The following is a 25,033-nucleotide window of genomic DNA, read 5'->3' as shown; positions in this document are numbered from 1 at the left end:
TTGAATCAGTTCAAGAGAATAAATTGAAAAAGTACAAAGAGTGATGCATACAGTCTGCCAGTATTCAGAATATACCTTACCATTTTTTTGCATTTCTCTGCAATGAGTGTTTGGAGGAATATTATCGTGTCGTATGATCTCTGGTAATAATGTGGTGGTAGTCAGTTCTTCACTGAAAACACAGAAATTTCATGTTGCAAAAGGACCCAATGTAATTTTTCTATGCCAAGAAAAGTTGGTAAGGATATATCTTTAGCTGGATAAAGAGGATTCAATTAACCTCGGTACAGCTGCTCTGATTTACAGTGTCTGAGGACCTGACCCATACTTGAAAGTCTGTAATGATTCTATGCCTGTGTCATAATTCCTAGATTAAAAGATACATTTCTTTTCAATTCTATTCGTACTCGGTTTAAAACCACAGACACTGGACTGTCTCGTTCATGGTTCATCATAGGGATGACAGCCGTACCAGCTAAATATGCATGTAAAGCTGTGTTCTGTATGGCAATGCTTTTGAAATTGATAATAGAGCTTTAAACAAATATCCATGAGAAAATGAAACTGTTCGAATCTGTTTTTTAGAAGTAACAGGCTGCACATATTATGTACTGTTTGCTTGTCTATTATAAATTATTACCAATAAACACAAGTGGGAAACTGTTACAAAATATAGCCCTGAGCAAAAATTGACACTGTTCGAGAAGACAAGACTTCTTTAGAAATGCAGATCATATGTTTTATTCTTAAAATATAGGAAAAAATGGGTCAGAGATGAAAACCACAGCAAGGCGCTGTGTATTTCAATGGTAAACATACTGCATCACAAGTTATAATAGAATATTTCAGTGTTTTAGCTAAAATCACCTGCAAGGAATCTAACTGAATTTAAATGGTAATGGTAAAAATGTTTAAAATCACTGACAATATGTTAAGTTTGCATTTTATACATTTGGGTTTTTATTTTCTAATTATTTGGGGACAACATTGTTTGACTGGGACTTTGGTTCATGTGCAGGTTTTGTTTTTCTTTGTATTCTGATAGTTGTGCTTTGTGATGTTCTTTAACACATTTAAAAATACTAACAGGGAACTTTGAGCACTTGGAAATGTGGAGCAATTCAGAGCCTGGGCACTCTTCACCTTTACCCTTACGATTGATTTTGCTATGCACGTTTCCTTCTCCTTGTTAGAGATCGGATGCTGTATGCCATTATCTTCTATGAAAACAGGACAGTTGAGGGTCCTCAGTTATTGCAAATTATTTCTTCCTATTTTGTGTACTTTGCAGAACTGAAACCAAAAGACAGGGAGAGTTTGTAGTTTCCTTTGCAATTGATGCAGTTTCAGAGTGCTGTATGCAGAGACTGCACACTGCTTGATCTCTCCAAGCTGAACGATGAAGCGGTGTAAGTTTTACCTGTGGCAATTACTTTTTAATGTTCTCTGATTCTTTTCAGTGCCTAGTCCAAATGACTTAATGAATTCCTTAAAAATACAAAACTTGCATTGGGAAACTGGTTAATATTAAACAATGATTTTGGGTTTTTTTTGTTTCACTAAATAACAATGAAAATACTTGATATTGTTAAGTACGTCATACTAAGAATAAGACTATGAATAACAACGTCTTAGTTAACTATTTTAATTTTTTTTTAAAGGCAGTTAAAATTGGTAGAGATTTCATCTGCGGATCTTGTGAAAGGATAGGAGGTTCAAAGTCTCAATAAATTGAACTTTAAATTGTTTGCACTTCTTAATGGCAACTGATTAGCTTAATTAATAGAGGAGATAATGTTTTGTTTTACTTTATTTGAATCCTTAGACTGGTGCAATTATTTATCTTTTGTGTTCCTATTTTCATATTGAAATAAATTAATATTAAGAAAAAAGGGCCCCATCTACTCCCTCCCATGAGAACTTGCACAGCCCAAGCAGTGGAGGGCTTGGGGGGGGAGAAAGAGAGAAGTTGCCATATTGTTGTCCTTGGCCACATTGCCAATCAAACAGGGATATTCCTGAAATATTTCTTGGGTTGTTTCAGCTAGGCATAGTATCCCTGCAGTCTTTTTCTGAACAGCATGCTGCTTCAGACTACCCTGTCCTTTATCCCAGTAGTAGCTGCAACTCACTGGTAAATGAGGTGGTTCCTGTAGGGGTCTGTAAACACATTTTAGGGTTCCCATTGTGCACGCATGTAAAGATCATGCTGTATAAGCATTAGATCAAAACAAAGATATATTGTGCACAATGTTGCCTTGTAAAAGCCTGTTTGTAAGGACTCTAACAAAAATCACAATGTCTCAAAGTTACAGAAAGTGGGGCATTTTGTCTAGTTTTGTTTTATCTGATCCAAAATGCTTGTGACTTCAAATTTGCTGTGGGTTTTTGCTACCTTCCTTTCTTCCTCTGTTCCCGTGACCCATATCCCAACCTGTCCTCCTAAATTTGCTGCTTAGCCCCTTGAAAACAATGCCACAATTAGGAATATTAGTGAGAGTGCATCAGTATTCTAATACAGTGGAAGAGAAGGTGCTCTGTGGTATGATACAGTGTAGTGCCCAAGAGCAAGCATCAACGGCCAAAACCTGCGAGCAGGTTGCAGCTGGACAGCCCAGCCTTTCGGTGCTGCATCTGAGCTCCTGGGGCTGCAACATGTGAGACAAGATGCAGGCGGTGTTCCCGATTATGTGGAGCCTGCATCTTTTCCTTAACCTGTTCTGCAAGGCTGACAATATATTTAAGCAGTCCTTGTGCCTGCTTTAACCACAAAGGTTAGGATTACATCCGGCTCTGGTGCAATTGTGCAGTGTGGAAAAAAGCTGCTTGTCCTTTACTGCAATTCTTGAATATTCCTTTGGAGAAAAAACGATCTCAAAGACCAATTCTCAGCTTTGCATATTTTGCTTTTCTCTCTTCTTTTGTAACTCCTCCAGCACTGGTGAAACTTTAAAAAGTATGTGAAGGGGATGTGCATTTACATCAATAAATGTACAAGAACTTTGTGTATGCATTTGTAGTGACTGGAATACAGACACAGAAAAGGTAATCCATAATATCACTCAATAATGCAAGTTTTTCAAGAAGAATTTAAGTTTAGCTTCATTTCTATGAACCAGATGAAAATATTTTTTCAAGTGTATATCCTACCTAGGACACACTTTTATATTTTATAGGATGCCCAAAGCTACTGTAGATATAAAACACAATTTCTGGTTATGTGATCTCTGCATCACCAAAATGCAAATTTCGCTCCTGAATATGTAGGCCACTTGCTGAATAACCTAAAGAAATATATGGTGAAAATGCTAGTTCTCATGTATTCAGATTACTCCCTTCAAAGGTTTTCCTCAGGTTTTTAATATCCTGAAAGTCCCAGTTCTGAGGCAGTCTGTAGTTCAAACTTCATTTTTGGTTCTTAGAGTGAAGTCATTTAAATAAACAAATAAAAGTGGCACGTCATGTGTAGCTTGTGCCAAAGTACGCCATGTGCCAGTTAGAATTAATTTTTATGAATCCTCACATATATGAGTTTATAATAACAACAATACAGATACATATGCTTGGCCCTAGCATCTCTGATGACACTCGCAGTACTCTAAACACGCACAAGTAACATCCCAGACCAGTTCTGACCTGTGTTTATTTTTAGTATTTCATGAATCACCTTCTGTAGCTGTTTTTCTTTTTCACTTAATGAAAGGCACATAAATCTTATTGCTAAATAAGACTAGGATATTTGATAGTAAAAATAAAATCCCTCCTCCTTTGCTTTGTGAATAGCCAGATGGATGTGTTTACCCTTTGGAGAAATTTAGATTTGATATTTTTGTTATGTTTTGTTTTCTTCCTGGTAATTATGTTGGCACTTTGCTGATCCCTAGTTGTGCATTATTACAATGGAAGGTGACAATTTGATTGTCTTCAGTTGGAGAAACAAGTAATTTCATATTCACCAAGCTGTCAGGTAACAGTACCTCACAGTACTAAGAGCTCGTGGCACTGTGGTTTGGCACCTATATTTAAGTGCTTTGATGCTTGCGTAACCTCTACTGAATTAGAAATATTTTGCCTGTTAGAAATGTTTTTAGGCTTGTAGCGTAAGGTTTTTATTAAAAAGACAATCCGTAACTGAGCTGCAGAGCCATTGTTTCATGTTACATGGAGGTACTAATTAGGTAGTTTAGTGCAACTGGCTACAGGTGAGCCTGAAATTGATACTTCATTTCACTCTCTACTGAGGTGGTCTATTTGACTTAGAAATGAGAATAAAAACTATGGAGAGGAGGGAAGAGAAAGGGGAAGGAGGGAGGAGAAATCTGACTGTAGATAAAATATTTCTGTTCTGAATTAGGTGGTGCAGAGAAACGGCACATGACTTTCTGTTTTCACACCTGTAGGATTGAAAATTAACTGTTTAACTCATTACATGGAATCTTAAGCACATCCTGAAAATTAACTGTAAGAAGAAAAAAAAAAAGTAAGAATACTGTATCTTACCACTGGAGTATGTATCTCATAGAGTATTGAAAGCATTTAAGAAACCTTTCAGGAACTTATGCCCATCAGGTTTAAGTGTGGTCAGGAAGATTTCTAGTTATTCGAACAAGTTCTTAACTGGCTTTGTAAGGGAAAAAAAAAATGTGTTCTTGTCTTTTGTATAAAGTCTCCAAGTCAAAGTCTAAACATGCTAAAATAAATTCTTCTTAGTATTTTTAGGCATCCTTTATCAAAACCATTTATATAATCATTCAGCTAAACAATTAAGTCATTCAGTTCCATAAAAATATGTGAATTAATGCTTATTTATAGCAACCATTGTTTTTTAATTTTATTGTTAATGATTGCTTTTATTTATATTGTATATTCTGTTACTTGCTGCCTAAAACAACAAATCCTAATAAGTTGCTGATGGATAAATTCTTGGCACACTCACTCTTGTTCCCATAGTTATTGGTAAAGATAGCTGGAAGTCAGTACTGCCTTTTTTCTTTTTTTTTTTTTTTCCAACAGTAAGAAATTGGATATCTAGAGACACATGGTGTAGTCATAGGACTTTAAAGGCACCCATCACTGAGAAGCTAATACCAACCAATTAAATAGAGGTGGTTACGTGATGTAACATTATCAGGAGAAACAATTCATGAGTCAAAGCATTCCAGAGCATATGAGCTCCAGTCCAAAGAACAGTCTCAAGCTGTTTAAATAAAGTGACAGCAATATTGTCAGCTAAATATAAACTACAGAAAATATTAACTACAGTGACTGAAGATGAGCACATCCCAGGTGCTAAATGACTATTCTTTCGCTGCCCTTTACTGCATTCAATGTGAGTTCACCTTAGGCATTTTCAGTGAAAGCTCCTGGTAGTGAATAAAGAGAATGGAACATTTAACCCACTAGAGAGGTAGGTTGTATTTTTAGCATTTTATAAATCCGAATAAACAATTTGGATTTTCACTGAAAAGTCATCAGGGGCTGCGAGGCTGTTTTGCTGCATCCATTTTAATGTTTTCAACAACTAGATGAATAGACAGGTTCCCTAAACCTAATATTTTACTGTGGCTGCATGGCTAAGAAGGTCACTATAATGGCAGAATGTAAGAAAAAGGCTTTCCAAAAAAGTCTGCTTAGGTCTCACATTATTTAATTACAAATGAGAAGCAATATCATAAAAATTGTTCCAAACCCTCTGAGCTTTGAGGAAGTCTGAATCTGAAGTCAAACTTTGTGATTTGGATTCATATCTATCAGCAGAAGTGTAATTTGTCTGGATTGGAAAAACAAATGCAAGAATAGCTGAGTGTGTATCTTGGAAGCCGTGGGTGTACTGCTTAGCTTGATGCTTATTTCAGCTAGAGATTTGGGTGCTCAGTTAACGTTATAGCTCCCATTTCTTAAATCATATTTGCTTCCATCCCTCCTCCCCCCCCTTTTTTATTTCCAGGGTGATTCCTGCAACTACCATAAACTCTCTAATCTTGCAATGCTCCTTATGATCTATATGTAACTAATTCTTGTAGTATTCCTGCAAAATGAAGCTGAGGAAGAGCTTGAGGGAGTTGAGCTGATTTGCTTAAGGCCTTGCTGTGACTCAGAGCCAGAGCCAGGAACAGAAATTGGGAGATTTTCTCCCATTGTTGCCTTGTCAGTTTATACGAGTTTTGTGCATAGGCATTCATGATGGGGTGTGGGGTCTCAGGAGAATGGAGTTTTTTAATAACTGTTCATTTGTGTTACTAAAGCTCCTTGAAAACAGATATGAGATTTCATAATTTTAGGAAATAACTGTTTATTCTAATATGGCAGACAGATTACGGCATTAGATTTACAATGAATTACGTTACTGAGTTATGCCTACATAACATTGTTTCACGGGGCAGAACTGCGCAATATTTTGGCTATTGGCAAAGCATTTTCATTTTTCTTTAAGTCTATCTGAACACTACTGTAACTGGTATCTTTACACAGCAAAAATAAAAATCAGTTTTCCTGAATGTTTAAACTATGCTGAACTGGTTCGCAGCTACAAATAAGTAAGTTGTTCCAGTAATTTCTATGCAACGATGTCAGTGTACCCCATTCTACATCTGGCCTGTAGTTGTATAGGTGAACTTGCACTGCAAAACAGATGGCATAAAGGATGCTCCATGGGTACGCTCTTCAGTTTCAGAAGGGGTTGGAGGATCCATGAAAGACACAGGGCTACCAAGTGATGAGGTGTGCCACAGGTATGAAAGAGGAGGATACTGTGGGCAGTGCAGGCAAAGAAGAGTATACATTGCATTTAATTTATTCCAAAGCTGAGTGCTGATTTGTAAGGGAGTGTCCTGTAAGTCAACTTTAATATCATGAAAGGAGTATGCACATTTGTTGCTCTTTTAGAAGGTGGGGAGGCCTAGGATACTGTGGCTGAATTTCACTTTTCATGAACACCAGGTTAGCATAAAAGTTTAGAAGGAAATATTTAAAAGGTTACGAGTACTTCTAAAAATGGTTTCTTTTAATTTATTTAGTTCTGGAGTCACCAAAGCACTTAGACATGTGCTTAACTTTTTGAAACTGAGTAGTCCAATTTGAAATTAGTGGACTGCTTGCATACTTGCAGTTAATCATGCACTTAAGTACTTTAATCTGGCACTTTGGGGAAAAGGAATGGAGACTGTTCATAAAAGCTCTGTAAGCGAATGTATTTCTAATCTAATCTGATTCCAATCTACTGTTGGAGCTGTAGACCTGGGTTATGTCTATACTGCAGTCACTAAAGCAGGATGAATTAGTCCATCTGAGTACCACGCTACTGTAGTTGGAGTGCTATCAGAAACGAGCTTGTTTAAAATTAGGTTGGATATCTCAGCGTTACAAAGCAGTCATTTATGTGGCTGCAGTGTAGACATGCCTTTAGTTTTATGAATGCTTTGTGAGGGTGGAGCAGAGCAGAAACTAGAGTCTCTGGCCAACTACAATCTGCTTTGTCATGTATCTTGTTATTGCTTAGTCTGTATGTTTTTGAAATAGTGTCTGGGCTATCACATTGTTGTTATCTGTGTTAATACTTTGTGGCTTGATTCTGAAATGTCTAGCGGCTAAAACTCCAGGTCTAGCCATAATTTCCACTGTAATATTTCATCATTTGAGCAGTCAGCAGGGATGGAAGATTTTAGGCTTTGGAAGCCTTTCATGTCAGGAATATCATCTAATTGTTTCAAAAAAGAATATATATATATTGTTCGAAGAATTTGAGACCATAGAAAAGCCTTAGACAAAAAAAAAAAAAAAAGTATTATTATTTGTGTATAGCAAGGTATAACACACTGTAGGAAAAAAGGAAAACTGATGTTTTGAGAATCTGACTGGCAGTCTTCATTAGAGCAGAGAGAATTTCTTCTCTGGATTAAAATAAAAAATCATGTCAGATGTATAGAAAATGGAGCTGTTTGGGACTGTGTTTAGTTTTACATAGGTAAAAAGCCCTTAGCTGTTCAATTTTAGTTTTACTACCTCGGTATCAAGGCCGACAGAAATTGGGGTCCAATTCCTCTGCTTTACTGAGGTTTTGATAAATGATCCCATTCTTTTTCTGTCTTGAGTTCAAAATGAGGAAAATCCCAATCAGGATTTATTTAATTCTCAAAGTTGAGTAGGTGATAGGACTTCAGATAATTAGCGCCTTTTTCAACTTTTTTTTCATACCCATTAGGTATATTTTCCACCTTTAGTGATTGCTGTGTTCAGCTAATCTGTCAATTTAACCAAAGCAACAATTTCACAATGTAGTTTTCTTTCTGATTGTGTGCTGTGTAATCAATATACTGATATAATGTGAGTGTAATTTCCTCTCTTATTTTATCTCCACTGCACAGTATTATAAATAAACAGCTAAAAAAGAAAAAAGAAAGAAAAGCACCAAACAAATCTGTTGCATCTTCTTTTAAGATTGTACCACTGTAGACACTTGTTCTAGTAAAGTAGAATTGGACCCACTTGATTGCATTTAAATTTTTCATGCTTCAGCAGTTTGTCTGGGAGCACAGTAAAGAAAACCCCCCGAGCGAGGATAGTTTAGAATAATAGAACTTGATTTTGTGTATTATAGCGGCACCATTTGCGCTGCTGTAGTTAGGGTTGTGTCAGCACTTCCATTATAAACCCCTGTTTGCAGGGGTTATAACTAGGGAGATATTTTTTATCAGAAACTTTTTTTAAAATCATTCGAGTGAATTTAATTGATAATAGGAGAAAAAAATAAAATAAATTATAATGGAAATTAGTAAATTTCTGATATTCTTTGCAAGCCTTATTTATTATGAATATTGATTTTTTTTTTTCTTTTTTCCTCTTGCCAGGGATTTTAGCAAATGCATTTTGAATATTTTAAATGTAAAATTGGGAAGTTATTATGGCTTAAAATTTGACTGCTATTCATGCTCATATTTTAACATTAACACATTTTATCACAACAACCTGTTCTATGGTTTAATGTTATCATAAATATAAACTACTCAAATGGGCCAGATTCTTCTCCCTTTGAATTTGATGAGACCTTGGAGTTATTGGCCAAACTCTGCCTTTGGACCTGGTGGAGTTCCCTGTACAGAATTCTCCCATTTAAGTAAAAACGAACAGGGAACGAGTGAAAACCTGCATGAAGTAATTGACTGGATAACACCCAGTCATAGACTTTATACTTACTCTGTTTTACTGATTATAAACCCAAGCATAATCAATATTTGGTGCATAACCTGGCACCCTCAGAAGACAAGTACACATGAACCTGGCACCCTCAGAAGACATGTACACATGAGGTATATTGATTGAGTTAATGATTGTGCTGGGAAAAGAAGGTGGAGGGCTTAATCTAGCAGGGTCCTACATCTCTGTCCCTTTTGCCCCAATGTTTAATATCTAGCAACCAAAAACCTGAAAGGAACCATGAAGTGCTGACCTCTGACCATAATTAATGTGCTAAATCTTGCAGTTTTAACAAAGGTTTGGGGGAAAATAGAAATGAAATGTACCCCTAAAAATTATGTCATGAGGCAAGCAAGTGCCTGGGAGGCCTGCCTGAGCTTGTCTTTCTTTTCAGACTCCAGGACTATAGGTAACCGAGTAAAGTACAGTATGAAAACATGTCTGACCATAATGCAGCAGTGGAGAAAAGGGGCAGGTAGAGCTAGAAAGCATTTGAACCCTGCTCTTGGTCCATTCTCTTAGTCTAGTACAGAAAAAAGTTGCTGGGCGTGGCTTGAGATTATTAGTGAATGCGACTTTGTCAATATAATTTTACTTTTAAGGTTAACAGAGTCCCCTTTTCTCTATGTAACCAACTTAAACAACAGAACATGACTAGAGATTTTTATTTAATTGTGCTTAAAACATCATGAATAAGAGGAAAGTATATTAGTGTATATGGCAAAGAAAAAGTGTTTTCTCTATAGTGCATTACCAGTAGATAGCTTTACTGAATGGTCACTTGACGAAATACCAAAAGCCTGTTTATGAAATAGAGGTGAAGCCTTTCTAGACTAATTATATTCAGCATGTAATTTCTAAACTTCAGTCTGAATTTTGATTTTCAATTAACATTCCCAATTTGAAGATAATTTTCTATTTAATGTAATTGCAGGAAATAATTTATTGGCTGATTAAGACTGAGGGCCCAGCCTTCCTTAAGAAAACAGTCCCTAACAAACCAGCCTTTAAAGCCAACTCGTAGCTTTGGACAGATTCAGCCTATTTTTGCAGCTGCAGAGTTGTGTTTAATTAGGATTGTGCACTATTATTCATTGGTGCAGTTTGTAGTTGAAATTATTCTTAAGAGACGTTTTCATTTCTAGTTTTGTGTCATGATTAATTTATGGTGAAGAAACAGCCATAGCTATTGCTTTTCACAGAAGCTCATTCAGTTTGAAACAGGAACGAGATCTGCTGAGAAGGTGAAAGAAAGGAAAATCCTTTATTGTGACTTTCAGTTTTCATGTCTGGTTTTCAAATTGCATAGAGCGTTGACTTATATTTTCATGTGAGTGATTAACATGACTATTTTAATGAGCAAAGGGAAAGTAAACCTTTTATTTTACCTGGGATCGTAGTAATTATGAACCAGAACCTTTTGAAGTACGTACAATAATGCCGGTTGCTGAACTCTTGACATGTTCTCTGTAGCATCAACACAAGTTCTTTAGCGTAGTAAGAATGTAATACATGGTTTAAATTCCTCAGTTCTGCTTATTGGCAACATTAATATTAGACTCCCACTTACGCTTAGGCTTCCCTAAAGAAAATGCAAACCTTTTTTCCCCACCAGTATCAAGTTTAAGAAGCTGGATTATTTCTATTTACAGAATAGTTATTCTAAATAGGTATCAGTGTTTTAATATGTTTCAAAGCACTTCAAAGCTTGTAATACTTTCATATAGAACTGTACATAATTAGATTAGTTGATCCTATATTAATTTTTTTTTCACTGTAGGATACTAAATCTGAACTCCCTCATTAATTGTGAGAAATTTAGCATTAGCTGTTAAATCCTATGTGAAACACAGGCTGCTACATAAAAACTACTGTTTAAATTGGAATTAACTTAATTATTTTTCTTTGCACTTGATATTTCCTTCACTGTAATATTCATGAAAGCATGTGACAGATTTGTAAATTTAACTGTTAGTCTCAGATTTCCAGACCCTTTAATCAGTATTTATTTGTCTGTAGAAACAGTACTAGCAAGTTAATGATTTGCTAATTTGAAAAATGCTCATGTGGTTTCCTATGTTAACTGATTTGTGCATTTTTAAAGAAATGGTATGAAATCAATTATTGTTAAAAAGCAATTAAGGTGAAGATCTTATTCCTTAGTTTCTCAGCAATTTCTGTGTCAAGGCTATTCTAAAGTTACTAAAACCTGGGAAAATAACTGATATATTTTAGCTGTCTTCTTTCAGATTTATTAATGATTGTTTTAACAGTTGCAGTTAATCTTCTTAGAAATTTTAAACAAAGTGTTTTCAGATTTTGAGTTGAAGTCAGTTATATTTTCATATAAGTGCAGAAACTGTGGTAAAAGCTGTGTTTGCATATGAGATGGTAGTAAGAGGCCATTATTAGGAAAAGACATTTAACATAAATCAGTGCATTTATTCATTACACTTTTAAGTCATTTACAGTAATTTGTTGAGCTATATTCTGTACTCGATGCCTAATATGAAATGAAACATAATTATTTTAGATTTTTAGTTCAAACTGTAAAAAATTACTCAGATATTATCCATCCACTCAATAACCCGTTCAGTTTTAGAACACTTTTCACATGAATGTCTCAAAACACTTTCCAAAAGGTGGTAAAAATTTTAAACATGTTAAGAGCAGATGCAGATTTAAACAAACAGCAAAAGGACTTATTTAGCAGAATTTGAAATGGATTTAAAAAATCTCATATGTGTAGAAAACATCTTCTGCTTGCAAGGAATGAGGTTAGGAAAGCATGATGGACTCTTTCGTTTAAACTTTTGCTTATAACCTTCAGATTGCTCATGGGAGTTAAAGACTTGAACTCCTATGCAAGATCAACACAAAAATACCAATAAAATCACTATTTTCTTATGGCTGGAGAAAATTATATTGTTTGACAAGTCTAAATGAATAGAATGACATCATATAACTTAACCCTGACCTTGACTTGGCATCAATGAACACTTTATTTCAGTGTTTTGGATCCAGACACCACAAACACGTACTTTTTAGAGTACTTTTGTCAACGGCATATGATTAATTTTAACTGTTGTAGGCAAGTGTGCCTCCTATCTGGTTTGTTTAGAGGACTGTTTTGAGCTTGGTATTTTCGTTTAACACCAATGTTTTCTTTTTATCTGCTTTTCTTTTTTTGTAGAAGAATGTCTTCCAAGCAGGCTACCTCTCCATTTGCATGTGCAGCTGATGGAGAGGAAACAATGACCCAGGATTTAGCGTCACGAGACAAGGAAGAGGGCAACAGTGATCAGCACGCGACCTCTCATCTGCCTCTACATAATGTAATGCACAACAAACCTCACTCCGAGGAGCTACCGAGTCTGGTCACGACCATCCAACAGGATCCTGAGTGGGATGGAGTCATCTCAGCCCAACACAGAATGGTGAGTTTCACAGTTCTCACCGTGGCTTTCTAAATTAGTATTGTAAAGACTGTTCACTTCCATTTTCAAAGACATGTTCAGTACAATCCTTCATGGGTGTAAAGCTTTTTAACTGTTAAAGTGTCAGTGTTAGTAATAGATCAACATCAATATGGTGTAATTGTAAATTACAATAGTATAATCTTCTTAAGTATACAGGTCTATATGAATGAGGTCATTTGATGAGTTCACCTTCGGAAAGGAAATGCATCTATTTATCATGTTTTCATTCATACCTTGATTTACGTCATAACTTCTCTAGCTCATATATTCAAGCATTAATTTCTGACAGGAGGATGTAACTCACAACTGTTTGTCATCTGCAGAGTGTTGTGCTGAAGGAAGAAACTTTAATGTATTTTTTTACTTGTCTCTCAGAAATAGAACCCACCAAATCTAGAGTATTACAGCTTTACACCACAACAAAGAAGCTGGCATTTTAGGTGACACAAACATCCTGCTGTATTTATAGGAAATTACAACTTTTTGTGGAGGGGAAAGGTGTTTATGAGTAACTATGTCATGCTCTTCTGCTCTAGATCACCAGTTTGTATATAGGTGATGTTAGCAAAGATCAGAATTATTATCTGTATTCTCTTCAGTAGCCTAGATAAAATTATTTTGCACTCGTAATTCTGTCTCTGCATCCCCAAAACTCTGCAATAAATGAGCAGACTGAATGAAGACTGAATGGGCATAGCATCTCAGCCAATTTATTTTCCTTGCATGTGTTCCTGAGGAACAGAATTAAGGTACGTGGAGCAGCCAGGTGTTCTATAAATTTAGAACATCATAATTCCAGACTCCCCATAAAGTGTCTTTCACAGACATTAAATTCACACAGTTAGTTTAAAAAGAATACCCTGCCTTTTCATAAAATTTCTTCTGTATTTTTATTAAATGTCTATGAGCAGAATTTTTTTCAGCAAGTCTTTTTTTTGCTTTCAGTAGAAATCAGCAGTTTTCAATAAGGTTAAAAAACAACTGTAGAATTTTTTTTTGACAGCTCTAACAATAACGAACTTATTTCACATTTGACTAGAAATAATAATTCTGATGCATTAATCAACGTAGATACTGGAATTCTTCACGTATATTTTGATGCCTGGAATTAATTAAATAATAACACCACAATAATATCTATTTTGTTAATATAGTGGGTTTTTTTCTTTCTAAAATCCAATTGATTCAAAAGATCAAACCAAACCAGAAAAACGCTACCTAGTCAGTAATGCACAATTTAACGCAGTGCAGAACTTTGTCAGGCCTAAAATATTCCCAAGTATTTGGGCTACTGTCATGAAGAAGGCAAAATTTCAGCTGTAAAAATGGCTTTAAAGAAAAATTATTATAGATTAGTAATTTGGCAAGGTAGGTTGTAAGTTGTACAAATGGCTTCTATGCAGAATTCTCAGATGGAACCTCATTTTGGATGGAGAGTCACCCTTTTGCCCAAGTCATGCGATAAGCACATCAGAATAACTTTAACTTCTATGTTATCAGGAGGACAAGCAGGATGCAGACTAGAAAGGAATGATCAAGTCTGTTGATGGAAAAAATAAATCTGTGAATTCATCAGCTACTTTCCTATTCATTCAGAGAGGCATGTACACCCTGGGAATTTTGGTCTTAGGACACCAATAACATTGATAAAATGACTGTGTGTCCCAGAGAGAAACTAACTCCTAGCCTATAGGAGTCCCTCAAAGCATTTGTTTTTGATTCAGGCTGTTCCTTGGACCTGGAGTAACGCTTAAGCCAAAATGATAGAACCTCTTGCAGTATGATCAGTTGTACTCATTTGTATTGCTCTGAAGTGGGTTTACAGTTACAGCAACAGAGTTTTCTTTCTTAATGCTGCACTATTACGTTAACGCTTGCTGTACCTCTGGACAGGCATGAATCATACCCAGCTTATCATGTTTCAGAACAGGTGCATAAACTTTGCTTGAGTGACTTAGCACTCTGGTTTTCCTCCCTCCTTTTTTCAGTAAATACTCCATCATATACATAGATGAATGTCCTGAAAATCATTAGGAGTTTCCACAATTCCCTCAGGTTAAATCTGGTGGTGGATGTTTGTCATCCTTATTTAGGTAGCTCTCAGCTAAACCAAACAGATTTTTTTGCCCAGCTCAAAGCTGGGTGGAATTTACAAGGCTTGGATAGAAGTGAAAACTGAAGTTCTAAGGCATGCTGTTTGGTTGCACTTAAAAGAGATCTAAAATATACAGAGCAATGTCCCACTGTATTTACAGTTTAGGTGAGTTAGATGACTAGTTAGATCATGACAGTGAAGTGGTGAAAATTTTTTTTTTCTCCTTGAGGGACTGTCATTTAGGGTAATTGGTTTGATTTTTTTTTTTTAATTATTTTTTCTCCCTTATTTATGTCCTTCATGACCAAATCTGTAAGCCTCAATTAACTGCATAAAGTTTCTCTGAAACACCTCAATCTCCAAGCAGACATCAGTATTGCTAAGAAACAATACAGAGGCACCTGCAACTTTCCTGATGAAAGCAATTTCATACTCCTTTTAGGGGAGGATAGGAGTTTCTTTCCAGAAAGACAAATTCCAGAAGGTGGGTTGGGCAGTTTTTAGATAGGTGCTGTGGTAGTGACCACTTCTCTACTTAATAAAACCAAATTCCCAGAAGGTAAGCGCTTTCTGACCTTTCCCAGACGGATCCTTTCAAAGCAGATTTGAAGAAGCACCTGCTCATACCATTTACGCTGAAAGTAAAGACAGTAGGGCTGTCATTAAAATGCATCAATAATGTGTGTTGTCTGGTTATAAGATAGTAAATTCAAAGAATGCTGTGTCGACATATGGGGAGGAAAAAATTCTCTTTTATGTGGTACCTAATTAAGGGCACAATCCTGCATCCTTTGTGCCCTTAAAACTACTAAGGAGTTAACTGGAATTTGTGAGAGCACACAGTATGCATCATAACATGCTACGAGGGCCGTACAGATCTTAGGTGAAAAAAAGATACTGTAGTAGGGCAATTTGACTGAAAAAAAAGGTTGAGGTTTTTTTCCCAACATTTATGGTATGCAGCACTTTCTGTAATGTAAGATACCTTTAAACTACATTGTGCATTATCATGAAAAAAACACACTGGCTAGAAATGTTTTCAAACTTTCACTCCCTTTTGATATCAGGCATTGCTTTCCACTGAGTCCTTTGTGTATTCTGAATGTCTGGAAGCCAAAATATTTTGTTTTAACTCCCACTCTGTAGTATTTCCCAGCTGTGTACTTATATGGTGTAATAAAAGGATTTAACAAATGGGAAATAGCAGCTGCATTTGGAAATTCCCTTTGTGCTCCCTTTTCATTTGACAGATTCAGCAATGTGTAACAACTGTAACGTCAGACCTGTAATGACTTACACTGCGAGTATCGTATCACCAGCCAATTTGGTGTTACAGTGGGGAGAAAATAAAACAACCGAAAGATTTCTGTAATTTCATATTGCTGAGCTGAAAAGGTTATATGTATATTTCTAACTGTAACTCTAATATAAAAATACCTGGACATATGGGTATTTATTGCTGCCTGTAGTTCCACTAGAAAATAAAATCTATTTTAGGCTAAGGACGTACCTGTTTGCTGCAGTAAACTGTAGGGAAGAGGGCAAAGTGGTACTAAGATAATGAGGAAACTATCCTGCTTTCTCCCATGGACAGTGAGTAGAAGGCAAGAAATACAGTCAAATTTTTAGATTGCATCCAAAACCTGGCTCTCTTGGGGCAACAGACTGAGTGAGGATGAGGGAGAAAGCCAACAATACTTACTTTTGCTAAATTTAAAGGTAACTGAATTGTTGTATCCCAATAATATATTTACTAGTAAATATGTAAAGAAATGGAGAATCATAATTTGTGCTTTGCTCACTGGGGAACCAGGAGTGGTCCCCATCTTTATACGGAGCCCCACACAGCTTGTGAGGTAAATTATGGAGGGGTTTTATTTTTGCTCTGAAGTATCAGAAAGCAGTGCCAACGACAAGATACAAAATTAGGTGGAAAAGTGGCCTGATCTTCTTTGAGGAATGGGATGGTGTATTCCCATGGCTGTAAAGGCTTGATGTAGGCCTCGTGAACAATACATTTGAGCAGCTTTAACCTAATGAAATCTGGAAACTTTCTCCAAATCGCAGAATTTCCCCCCGCACCCCGCCCACAACAGTAAAAGGAAGAGAGAGGCAAATTCTGTTCCTATCCCCAATCCCAATATAACAGTCTGGTAACAGCCAAGGTTTGCGAAGAACTCGCAGGCACTGTGCCGATCACTATACATGATGATGTATCACTGTGATGGTCACTGTACTCTTTTCTTTTCCCGTTAATGTTCCTCCCCTGCCCACCACCGTAGGGGGCATATAGACAGCATGTGCATGCACAGAATGAGGGCATCCACGTCTTTTTGCTCTACTGTTACTTGGAATGACGCAGTGAGAGACTGCTACAGGGAACCAGAGCAGCAAGTCAAGTCTAAAGGATGGGTGTTATTTCTCTGTGACAGGAAAAACAAACACATATACATATACAAATACAAGTTAATTACCCCCAAATATATGCTAGTTTCCCCATACATTTTGTAACATCACTCAGAGACCACTTAGATTTAGAAGTTAAATGTATCTCATTGGATTTTATCTCAAATGGGAATATCAACATGTATTTCATAATTATGTCAAGTCTCTGTCTTTTGTTGACTTCTTGCCAAAAGAGTGAAAGGCTTGCTACCTTTCCGCTGTGTCAGCGCGTACGTCACAGCAGTCCTGATAGCAGATTTGTATATGCAGCAGGCAAAGTGAAGATCTCTTAATGCCACATGTATTTGTTCCTTTTAAAACAATTTTAAATCACCAAGTATCAAATTTAACTTTATATAGCTTTAGCAAAACTATGGGCATCAGAAAGGCAGAAATAGGTGGTATCCTGAAGGTCTTAAAGTTTCAGTCCTTACTGTCTCTACATAAAACAAGCACAATCCTGTCACTCCCCCCCCTCCTTCTTATAAACTCCTCTTGTTCAAAGTTCTTCCCTTTAAGGAAAATAAACTCAGTTTTTTAGGAAAGATCACTGAAAAACGTTTACACATGCTAAACACCATGAGTTTGTTGTTATATAAATTCATGGCTTCAAATTCTCAAAAGTTATAGATACAATTACATGTTTTGAAAATTTATTTTTAGTTCATTTACGGGCTGGATACGAGCATATAAAATGCATCAAATATAAATGCCCTAAACTCTAGCAATTCTGTATCTGCTAAATTGCTCATGCAGCTGTTATTTACATGTACAAATCTGAGTTTTGTGATGATCAAAAGCAATTCTACTGCGCTTGTGATATTATTTCTGCATGCCAGGTAGTGCATCAGAATTTTTATCTAACTAAACAGATAAACACCTTCATATGTCATTGCATGGGTACAAAGTTTTGGCTGAAATTAAAGGGTGTGAAAACACACATGATATGATATTTTATTTTTCCATAAAATACACTTCTATGAGAAATATACTGCAGAAAAGATAGAAATAGTTTTTTTTCAAGCACGTTGTTTTGATTCAAATGCATTCGGGTATGTGCTTAACTTGACTTTATTAGGACTACCAACAACTATAATGTTAAGCACATGTCTAAAGTTTTGAACGATCAAGGACATAGTTTTACTAGCTTTAGCATAAAAAGATGTTTACATTTCATTTTAAAAATAATAAAACAATTCCCTAAAAGTGTGCAGGATAATGTGCTTAATGGGAGTGGTGAAATACAAAATTTACTTTATTTTAAGAAGAATCAAATAATTGTTCTTTTTGGCATGCCTGTTATACTTGTATTATTTTCGTTTTGACACTGTACAATTTTTTTTCCAAATGCATGGTCTAATTTAAACCTTTCCCTATATTCTAGGTTGAACTGTGTTTAAATAGAATTAATCATCACCTGAATTCTTTGCAAAATACTTGTAGTTTGTGTTCATCTAAACCTGTAGCCATTTTATTTCTTTCTCTTATTTTAACATTTCCTATTTTTTATAAAGCAATTTCTGAAAAGTTTTTAATTCACTTCTGCATATTGCCATGAATTTTTTCAAAAGTAGATGCATTAACACGCTCTAAATTGTTAAATTTTTTTTTCCTTGGGCAAGAAGGAATCAGGTATGCATGCTGATTAACACACTCCAGTCATTAACATGTGATTATGTGGGCTGCATATTGAGCACCTGCCAAAAGATAAAATCCAGCACTTTACTACATCTGCGCAAGGACTTTTTGCATTTCTTTTGTACTTTGACAGCTCAAGAAAAAACAGACTTTGGTATCTTTGTTCAGCATAATAAAACTGTGTACATAAAATGTCTTCATGGAGGAAGGGAAGATACTACATATATTTATTTTAATCTTTGAGGCCATGAAAAATCCAGTGACTGAGACTTACACAGCACCAAGTGTAATATGAATCTCCTAATGTACTGTATCACTGACATTCATATACAGTTTACAACATTCCTGCATGTTTATAAGGATTATCTGTTCTGGGATTCAGCCAATGTTATTGTAATTCAGAACAGTTTTATGTGATACCTTTATGTCTCATAAATGTCTTGTTTTTATTTCAATCTTCCAAATGTTTCATCAGTGTTTACCTTAAAGAAATACAAGTACTCTATGCAGCAGGCTGGTTTCCTGCATGCGTTCCTCTGCAAATGCTAAAAGGGAAACATAAAGCGTGTAATACATGTCATGTAACTATATACAGAGAAGGATTTCCATGTGCATTTGATATTGCTAAAAACGTAAATACAAATTTTATTTTGATATTTACAATAGATCTAGTTATAAGTCGGACAACTAAGACGACCTAATAGGAGGAAGTTGGATATATACAAAGTGGTCTGGAATATCCAAGCCACACAATCCTTGTTTTATTTGGCAGCTTCTGACAAGCATACATCACAAAATATGTGTCTTTATTTACCCAAAAGGTAAACAGTGCTAATCAGCTGGGACTGATCACAATGCATCTTCAGTTTCAGTTTGGATGAAAATATAAGTCTAAATGCTCATTCTGTAAATGGTTCTTCCATTACTTTTTCCTTAATAAGAGCATTTAACCAAAGTCCAGGGCATAAAGTCTCAATATTGTTGTGATTTATTACCAAACCTAAACACAGGGAGTTAGGACATATGGTATTTGGGTAATTAAGGAAATCCTTAGCATATAACTCTTATAAAAGCACACATGAGTTTATGCATATCATTTGTGGGTGAGTTGATTGCCCTATAGAAGTGATTGGTCATTGTATTTAACAATACAATTTAACATTGTATTTAACATTTTGAGGTGATTTTTCTATTCTGGAATGGAGCAAAATGCCTGTCAACATTTTTCACAGACTTGCCCATTTGTAAAGAGAAGGGTTTAAATCACATAGTTGAAAAATTGTAACTTTCTGAAATCTCTCTACCCAAAAGTTGGTGTAACTGGCTTCATTTTGTTTGCTCCAACAACTGAGTATGAAAGTATTGCTGCAATTAAGTGGTCATATTTTACATCAAACAAAAAGTCCCTGCCTATTCCTTCGAAACAGATACCTAGTCTTGCAGTGGCCTATCCATAAGGCCAGATTCATATTATGTGTGCCTGATTATTATGTTATTTCAGTTTTAAACCTTTGATTGAAAGTAAAGTTATTTTCCTTTTTATTTTTCTTAATTTGCCATATTCTTTCTTGGCTTAGAGCTAGTGCTTACTGTTACATTGTTTCTTCTTAAGGTTTTTAGATGTGTATGAAAGGTGAAATACGAGCCTTTTACAGATTGTATTCGGCCCATACTTTGGCAGTGAAATCAGTGTAAGTTTTATCAGAGTAAATGCTGAGTTAAAGACTTGAGGTTTTATTCCATTACTTGCCATTTGCCCTCCCACTAGCATAATCTGCTGAGACTTTACAAATAATGTTCTCTCAATAGCTCATAGCAGTCTTTCTCAAGCCTTGGATTTAAATAAATCTTTCTTAATAAAACTTTTGTTTTGTTTTTTTTTTTTTTTTTAATCGGATGAGAATTGGAAATGATCACTTAGATTTTTAATTTCTCTTAATTCTATTTAATTAAATTCCTCAAAATGGGAAACCTTATTTAATGTAGTGATTGGAAATGATTTTGTAAACATTTGCTTTCATTATATGTTAACTCCAGACTAGTTCCAAGTGCCAGCATGCCTCTAGTACTTGGAATCAAAACCACTCTGGATATCCAACTTTCCTGGGGTGTTTACATGTGTCCCATTCAATGCAGCGACAGATAAATATCCCTTTATAACAGAAAAGCTTCATCCACATGGAAATAAGCAATTCAGCTAACACATTTTATGTTAGTAATATTTGCTTTCTACTTCTTCTTGGCCATTCATCCTGTGATTTCTGTTGAACTCTTACAGAAACAGTTTTCTCTCTGGCTATAGAGTAGGATTGCAGTTGTCAACTTTCAATCAAAGGTGACGGTAGTTATTCTTGAATTGCTAACTAACACTGTGACCCTGATTTTGTACAGCCCACAGTTTCAGTTCCCGAGTTTTCCTCTTTTCTCACCTTCCGAGAGCTTCTCTTTTTGAGACAGAACCTGTGCTCCCTACATGAAACGTAAATGCCACCATAAAGGGATTGTGACGTCGCTCTATTAAAATCCACAGCCTTGTGCAACTCCCCCCTTCTAAGGCTCCCAACCAGACAATCCAGTTCACCAGTTCGTTAGTCTGTCCTTAACCCTTACGAGGATCCCAAAGAGAGATCTGTCCCAAGTCAGATCTCCACTCATGATTGTGGAATCCCCAACTCCCCAACAAATATTGCTTCTCAGCCCCCAGATGCAGCCCCCATGGTTTGTACTTTGGCCGTTCAGAGGAAGGAGCAAGAATATTGAGTCTTTATTTTAGCCTACAATGTTTTACCAATAGAACTGTCATTTTATGCGTGTTTGCTCTATTTTGGAAGTGAAGGGCTTCATAAAAGTTGACACAAGTTGGCTCATGATTCAGTTTGCAGATATTGCTATAAACGCTAGCTTCCCGATATGAAAAATACTGGGTCAACTTTCAATACCTTTATTTACATCGCTATACAGCAGTACTCCTTCATTTATCCTGCTAAAACCAGTGGGACCAATGACGGCAAAATGAACTACTTAAACTGTTAGAATCTAAATACACAAGAAAACACATTTTTTACACTAACAAGAAAATTACGATTATTTGTTCAGTCCCTTTTCAACAGAAACATCTAAGAAAGTATAAGGATTTTCCTTTCTTTGTACAGAAACTAAGCAGCTCTCTTTTTGAAGAATGTTACCAATGTAACTTGTGAAATTTAGTGAATGTACATGCTAAAAAATAATTTTCTCAGAGTAAGAGGCGTGCTGAAATATCTATACATATTATCTTAATGTAACAGTTTTAAAGGAATTATCATGGATTGTGAAGAAAATACCACGTAAGTAGTCACAAAGAGTCCCCCTCTTTATTTATACCAAACGGTTGTTTGTAATTATGCAGAATTGTTTCTGCCATTAGCAAAACTATACTTGAGGCATTCACAGCAGCTCTAAAAGGAATGGCCCATAGGCCACTCATTGTTTACACCAGGCAGCTTGGAAAGCTGATGAGACACTAAGGACACTGTTGTGGGACCACATATATTCAAAGCAAGCTTGGGATTGGTTAAAGAAATACGCTGCACCTCTAAAATGAAAAAGGCCAAGGATACACTAGGAAAGCTTTTACCACATTGCACTGGAAATCTTAATGTTGTTTTCTGAATGACATACGAGTAGGGGTGGAGGTAGAGATTTTAGGGGTAAGTAAAAGTATGATTTCATGCATGGGCTACCTATCCCTGAGTGCGCCATGCATAGTATTTTAGTATTCATGCCTTGATAATTTCTGGTTTTCTGTCTTTTGTGCATTTATTTATTTTTCTCTATTTTGCCCACTTTGAAACCTAATCCTTAAATTTTACTGACTATGTATAGGTATTTAATGTGTTATAGTGGGAACATTTTGTCAAAAAACTAAGCACAGTGGGTTGAATGATCTGTATTAAAATTTTGTCTGTGCTAATGTGCTGGCAGGGAAGGGTATACAGGAAAAATGCCCTTTATTTATCTTGATATTAAAAAACAGCTTTTCAAAAATAGACTCAATTTTGTTCCTGCTGAATGGTAAGCAGCTGGAATAGTGGTCCAGACTGAGTTTCTGTCTTCAGCTGCTGGGCAGTAAGATTTTCTGGTTTGGTCATCTCTGCAAATAAATACCTCTTCAACTTAAAACATTTTTTATATCTGACACAGTAAGGCAAAGAAAAAAGCTTAAGATGTAAAATCATCATACATGTTGTTCTTTAAGCAGTCAGATTTATGCCTAATTTTGTGTAATAAGCTGTCTTTGAATTTTATTCTTTACCAGTTATTAAGGGCTAGTCTGGAAATGCCACCATTGTGGTGGGCAAAAAATCCCTGTGCAATACCTTTGTGTATTCTGGTATGGGCATAAAGATTGTTCTACAATTATCCAGTATTAGCGTGTGAGTGGGAGGATAGTTTTATAAGTTGAGCAAAGGTGTGGTGGGATCCTGAGCAATCTGCACCAGATGTCACTTTGGATCAAACTGAGAAGAAACTCACTTTGCTATGTTATCTGTAGTAAGCAATACTTTTACCTAACACTTTCTGTTAGGACCAAATTCAAAATTTTACAAACATAGCTTTTTGTAAATTTCTTCTTTTCTAAGCACTCCATTCTTATTGGAAGTAAAATATGCTTCAGATGGGCATGATATTTTGATACTGACACTTCATTTATATGTTGATATTCTATTTCTTGACTGGAAATTGAATTAATCCTAATATAGTCAAGATTAAAAATGTGTAGGGCTTACTGTGACCAAATTTCACCAGTGTTGGATGAAGAAGTATGCTCTGTGTTAAATCTTTTGTCCATAGACTAAATGTTTAATTTTTATCTTATTATAAGATATTTTCCTTTTTTCCTCCTCCTTACATGGAAATCACTGAAATCAGTAAGAACAGCACACCTTGAGAAATGCACCTTTCAAAGGGACTGTCATGTGTTGAAGATAGTATTTCAAGTTTAGACTTAAAATGCCATTTTACAGAAATACATGAATTTTAAACCTGAGAATTCAGGGATGTGTCAGTTGTCTAGTGTATTATGTAGCTATTTGGATGACTTTGGGCACTAGATTGTGTCCAAATACATGAAGTGGACATTCGTGTCAGTCATGTTCTCTTGCCTATTTTCTTATTATCAGTTATGCTGAGAAAAGTTGACTTCAATGGAGAATTTTCATCAGTGCTGGTGGATTGCGCAGCTGGATTTTGCAAAATGAAAACATTAGAGTTGATCTTGGTTAGGCACTTGTCTTTACCTCTTCTTCCATGCTCTTGGAAAAAGCGTGAAAAATACCTTTAATAGCATCCTTTCTTTCCTCTCTTCAGGTCAAATGAACTGGGGCTTCCTCATTCTGTAAAAGGTGGCTCCATAAAGCGTCTCAAGGCTAGGATCTCTTTCATTATAATCAGAAGAACCAGGTTCTCCTTTCCATGAATTTAGTTTCTTGTTCTATAATAAGCAGCATGGTGGTTCTTTTCCATTCTGGACTCCAGATTTTCTAGTAAGAGGATACATAAGGGTGTATTTCCAGTTACATTAGGAGTATCTGCATGCTGCGTGTGAATGTTAATGCAAATTATTATTTGATAGCCAGGCCTGCGTCTGATGTATGTGATAGTTGCACTTTTGGTCATGCAGCGGGCGAGGTAATGGGACATAAATGTGACATGCGTTGGTCCGCAAAAGATTATAAGATCTACCAAGCAAGTTAAAATCCTTCATAAATTTGCTTTGTTTGATTTTCAACAAACTGAACGCTGCAGTAACAGCTTCCCTTCAAATACAGTTGAGCCAACTTTCTAGAGAAAATATAACAGAAATACTTCCCTTGCTCCATTGTTTTTTGATATGTCTAGTTTGCCATGAATGTGAGGTCAATATAACCTGTTCATATGGTTGGAATAAAAAAGAAAGCTGCCAACGGTAGTTACATAGGAGTAAAAATATCTATTCTGATTCCATAGCTATAAAATTCCTTCTGAAGCCTTTTCAGTGTTTCATTTTTAGCGATGTATTATTTGTAGATTATTCACAAATTTATCTAGAATCATAGAATGCATGGGAATTGGTTTTGTTTCTTGTAGATAATTGTACATGCAGCTGATTTTGATTTTTCTAGCTGAGTTCTGCTATTATTAGGTAAGGTATTTACACTGGACT

At 35.8% G+C, this 25,033-nt stretch overlaps 1 protein-coding gene across 21 annotated transcripts in view; it reads left to right on the top strand.

The window, feature by feature from the left end:
- Positions 1-25,033, top strand: part of SOX6 (SRY-box transcription factor 6) — a 378,804-nt gene that overhangs the window by 129,257 nt on the left and 224,514 nt on the right. For 20 of the 21 annotated variants that reach the window (XM_087745623.1, XM_087745624.1, XM_087745627.1 and 17 more), the window contains one exon: positions 12,386-12,629. In XM_087745623.1, coding sequence (XP_087601749.1) covers positions 12,390-12,629 — 240 coding nt within the window. In that variant the 5' untranslated portion in view covers positions 12,386-12,389. Of the gene's footprint in view, positions 1-1,291; positions 1,410-12,385; positions 12,630-25,033 lie in introns of those variants that run through there. The other variant, XM_087745617.1, reaches the window with a different exon arrangement.

Source organism: Nipponia nippon, unplaced genomic scaffold, assembly GCF_047370975.1.
Source record: "Nipponia nippon isolate SJK-2023a ecotype South Korea unplaced genomic scaffold, ASM4737097v1 scaffold_10, whole genome shotgun sequence".
NCBI lineage: Eukaryota > Metazoa > Chordata > Aves > Pelecaniformes > Threskiornithidae > Nipponia > Nipponia nippon.
This window is presented reverse-complemented; position numbering and strand designations above follow the sequence as displayed.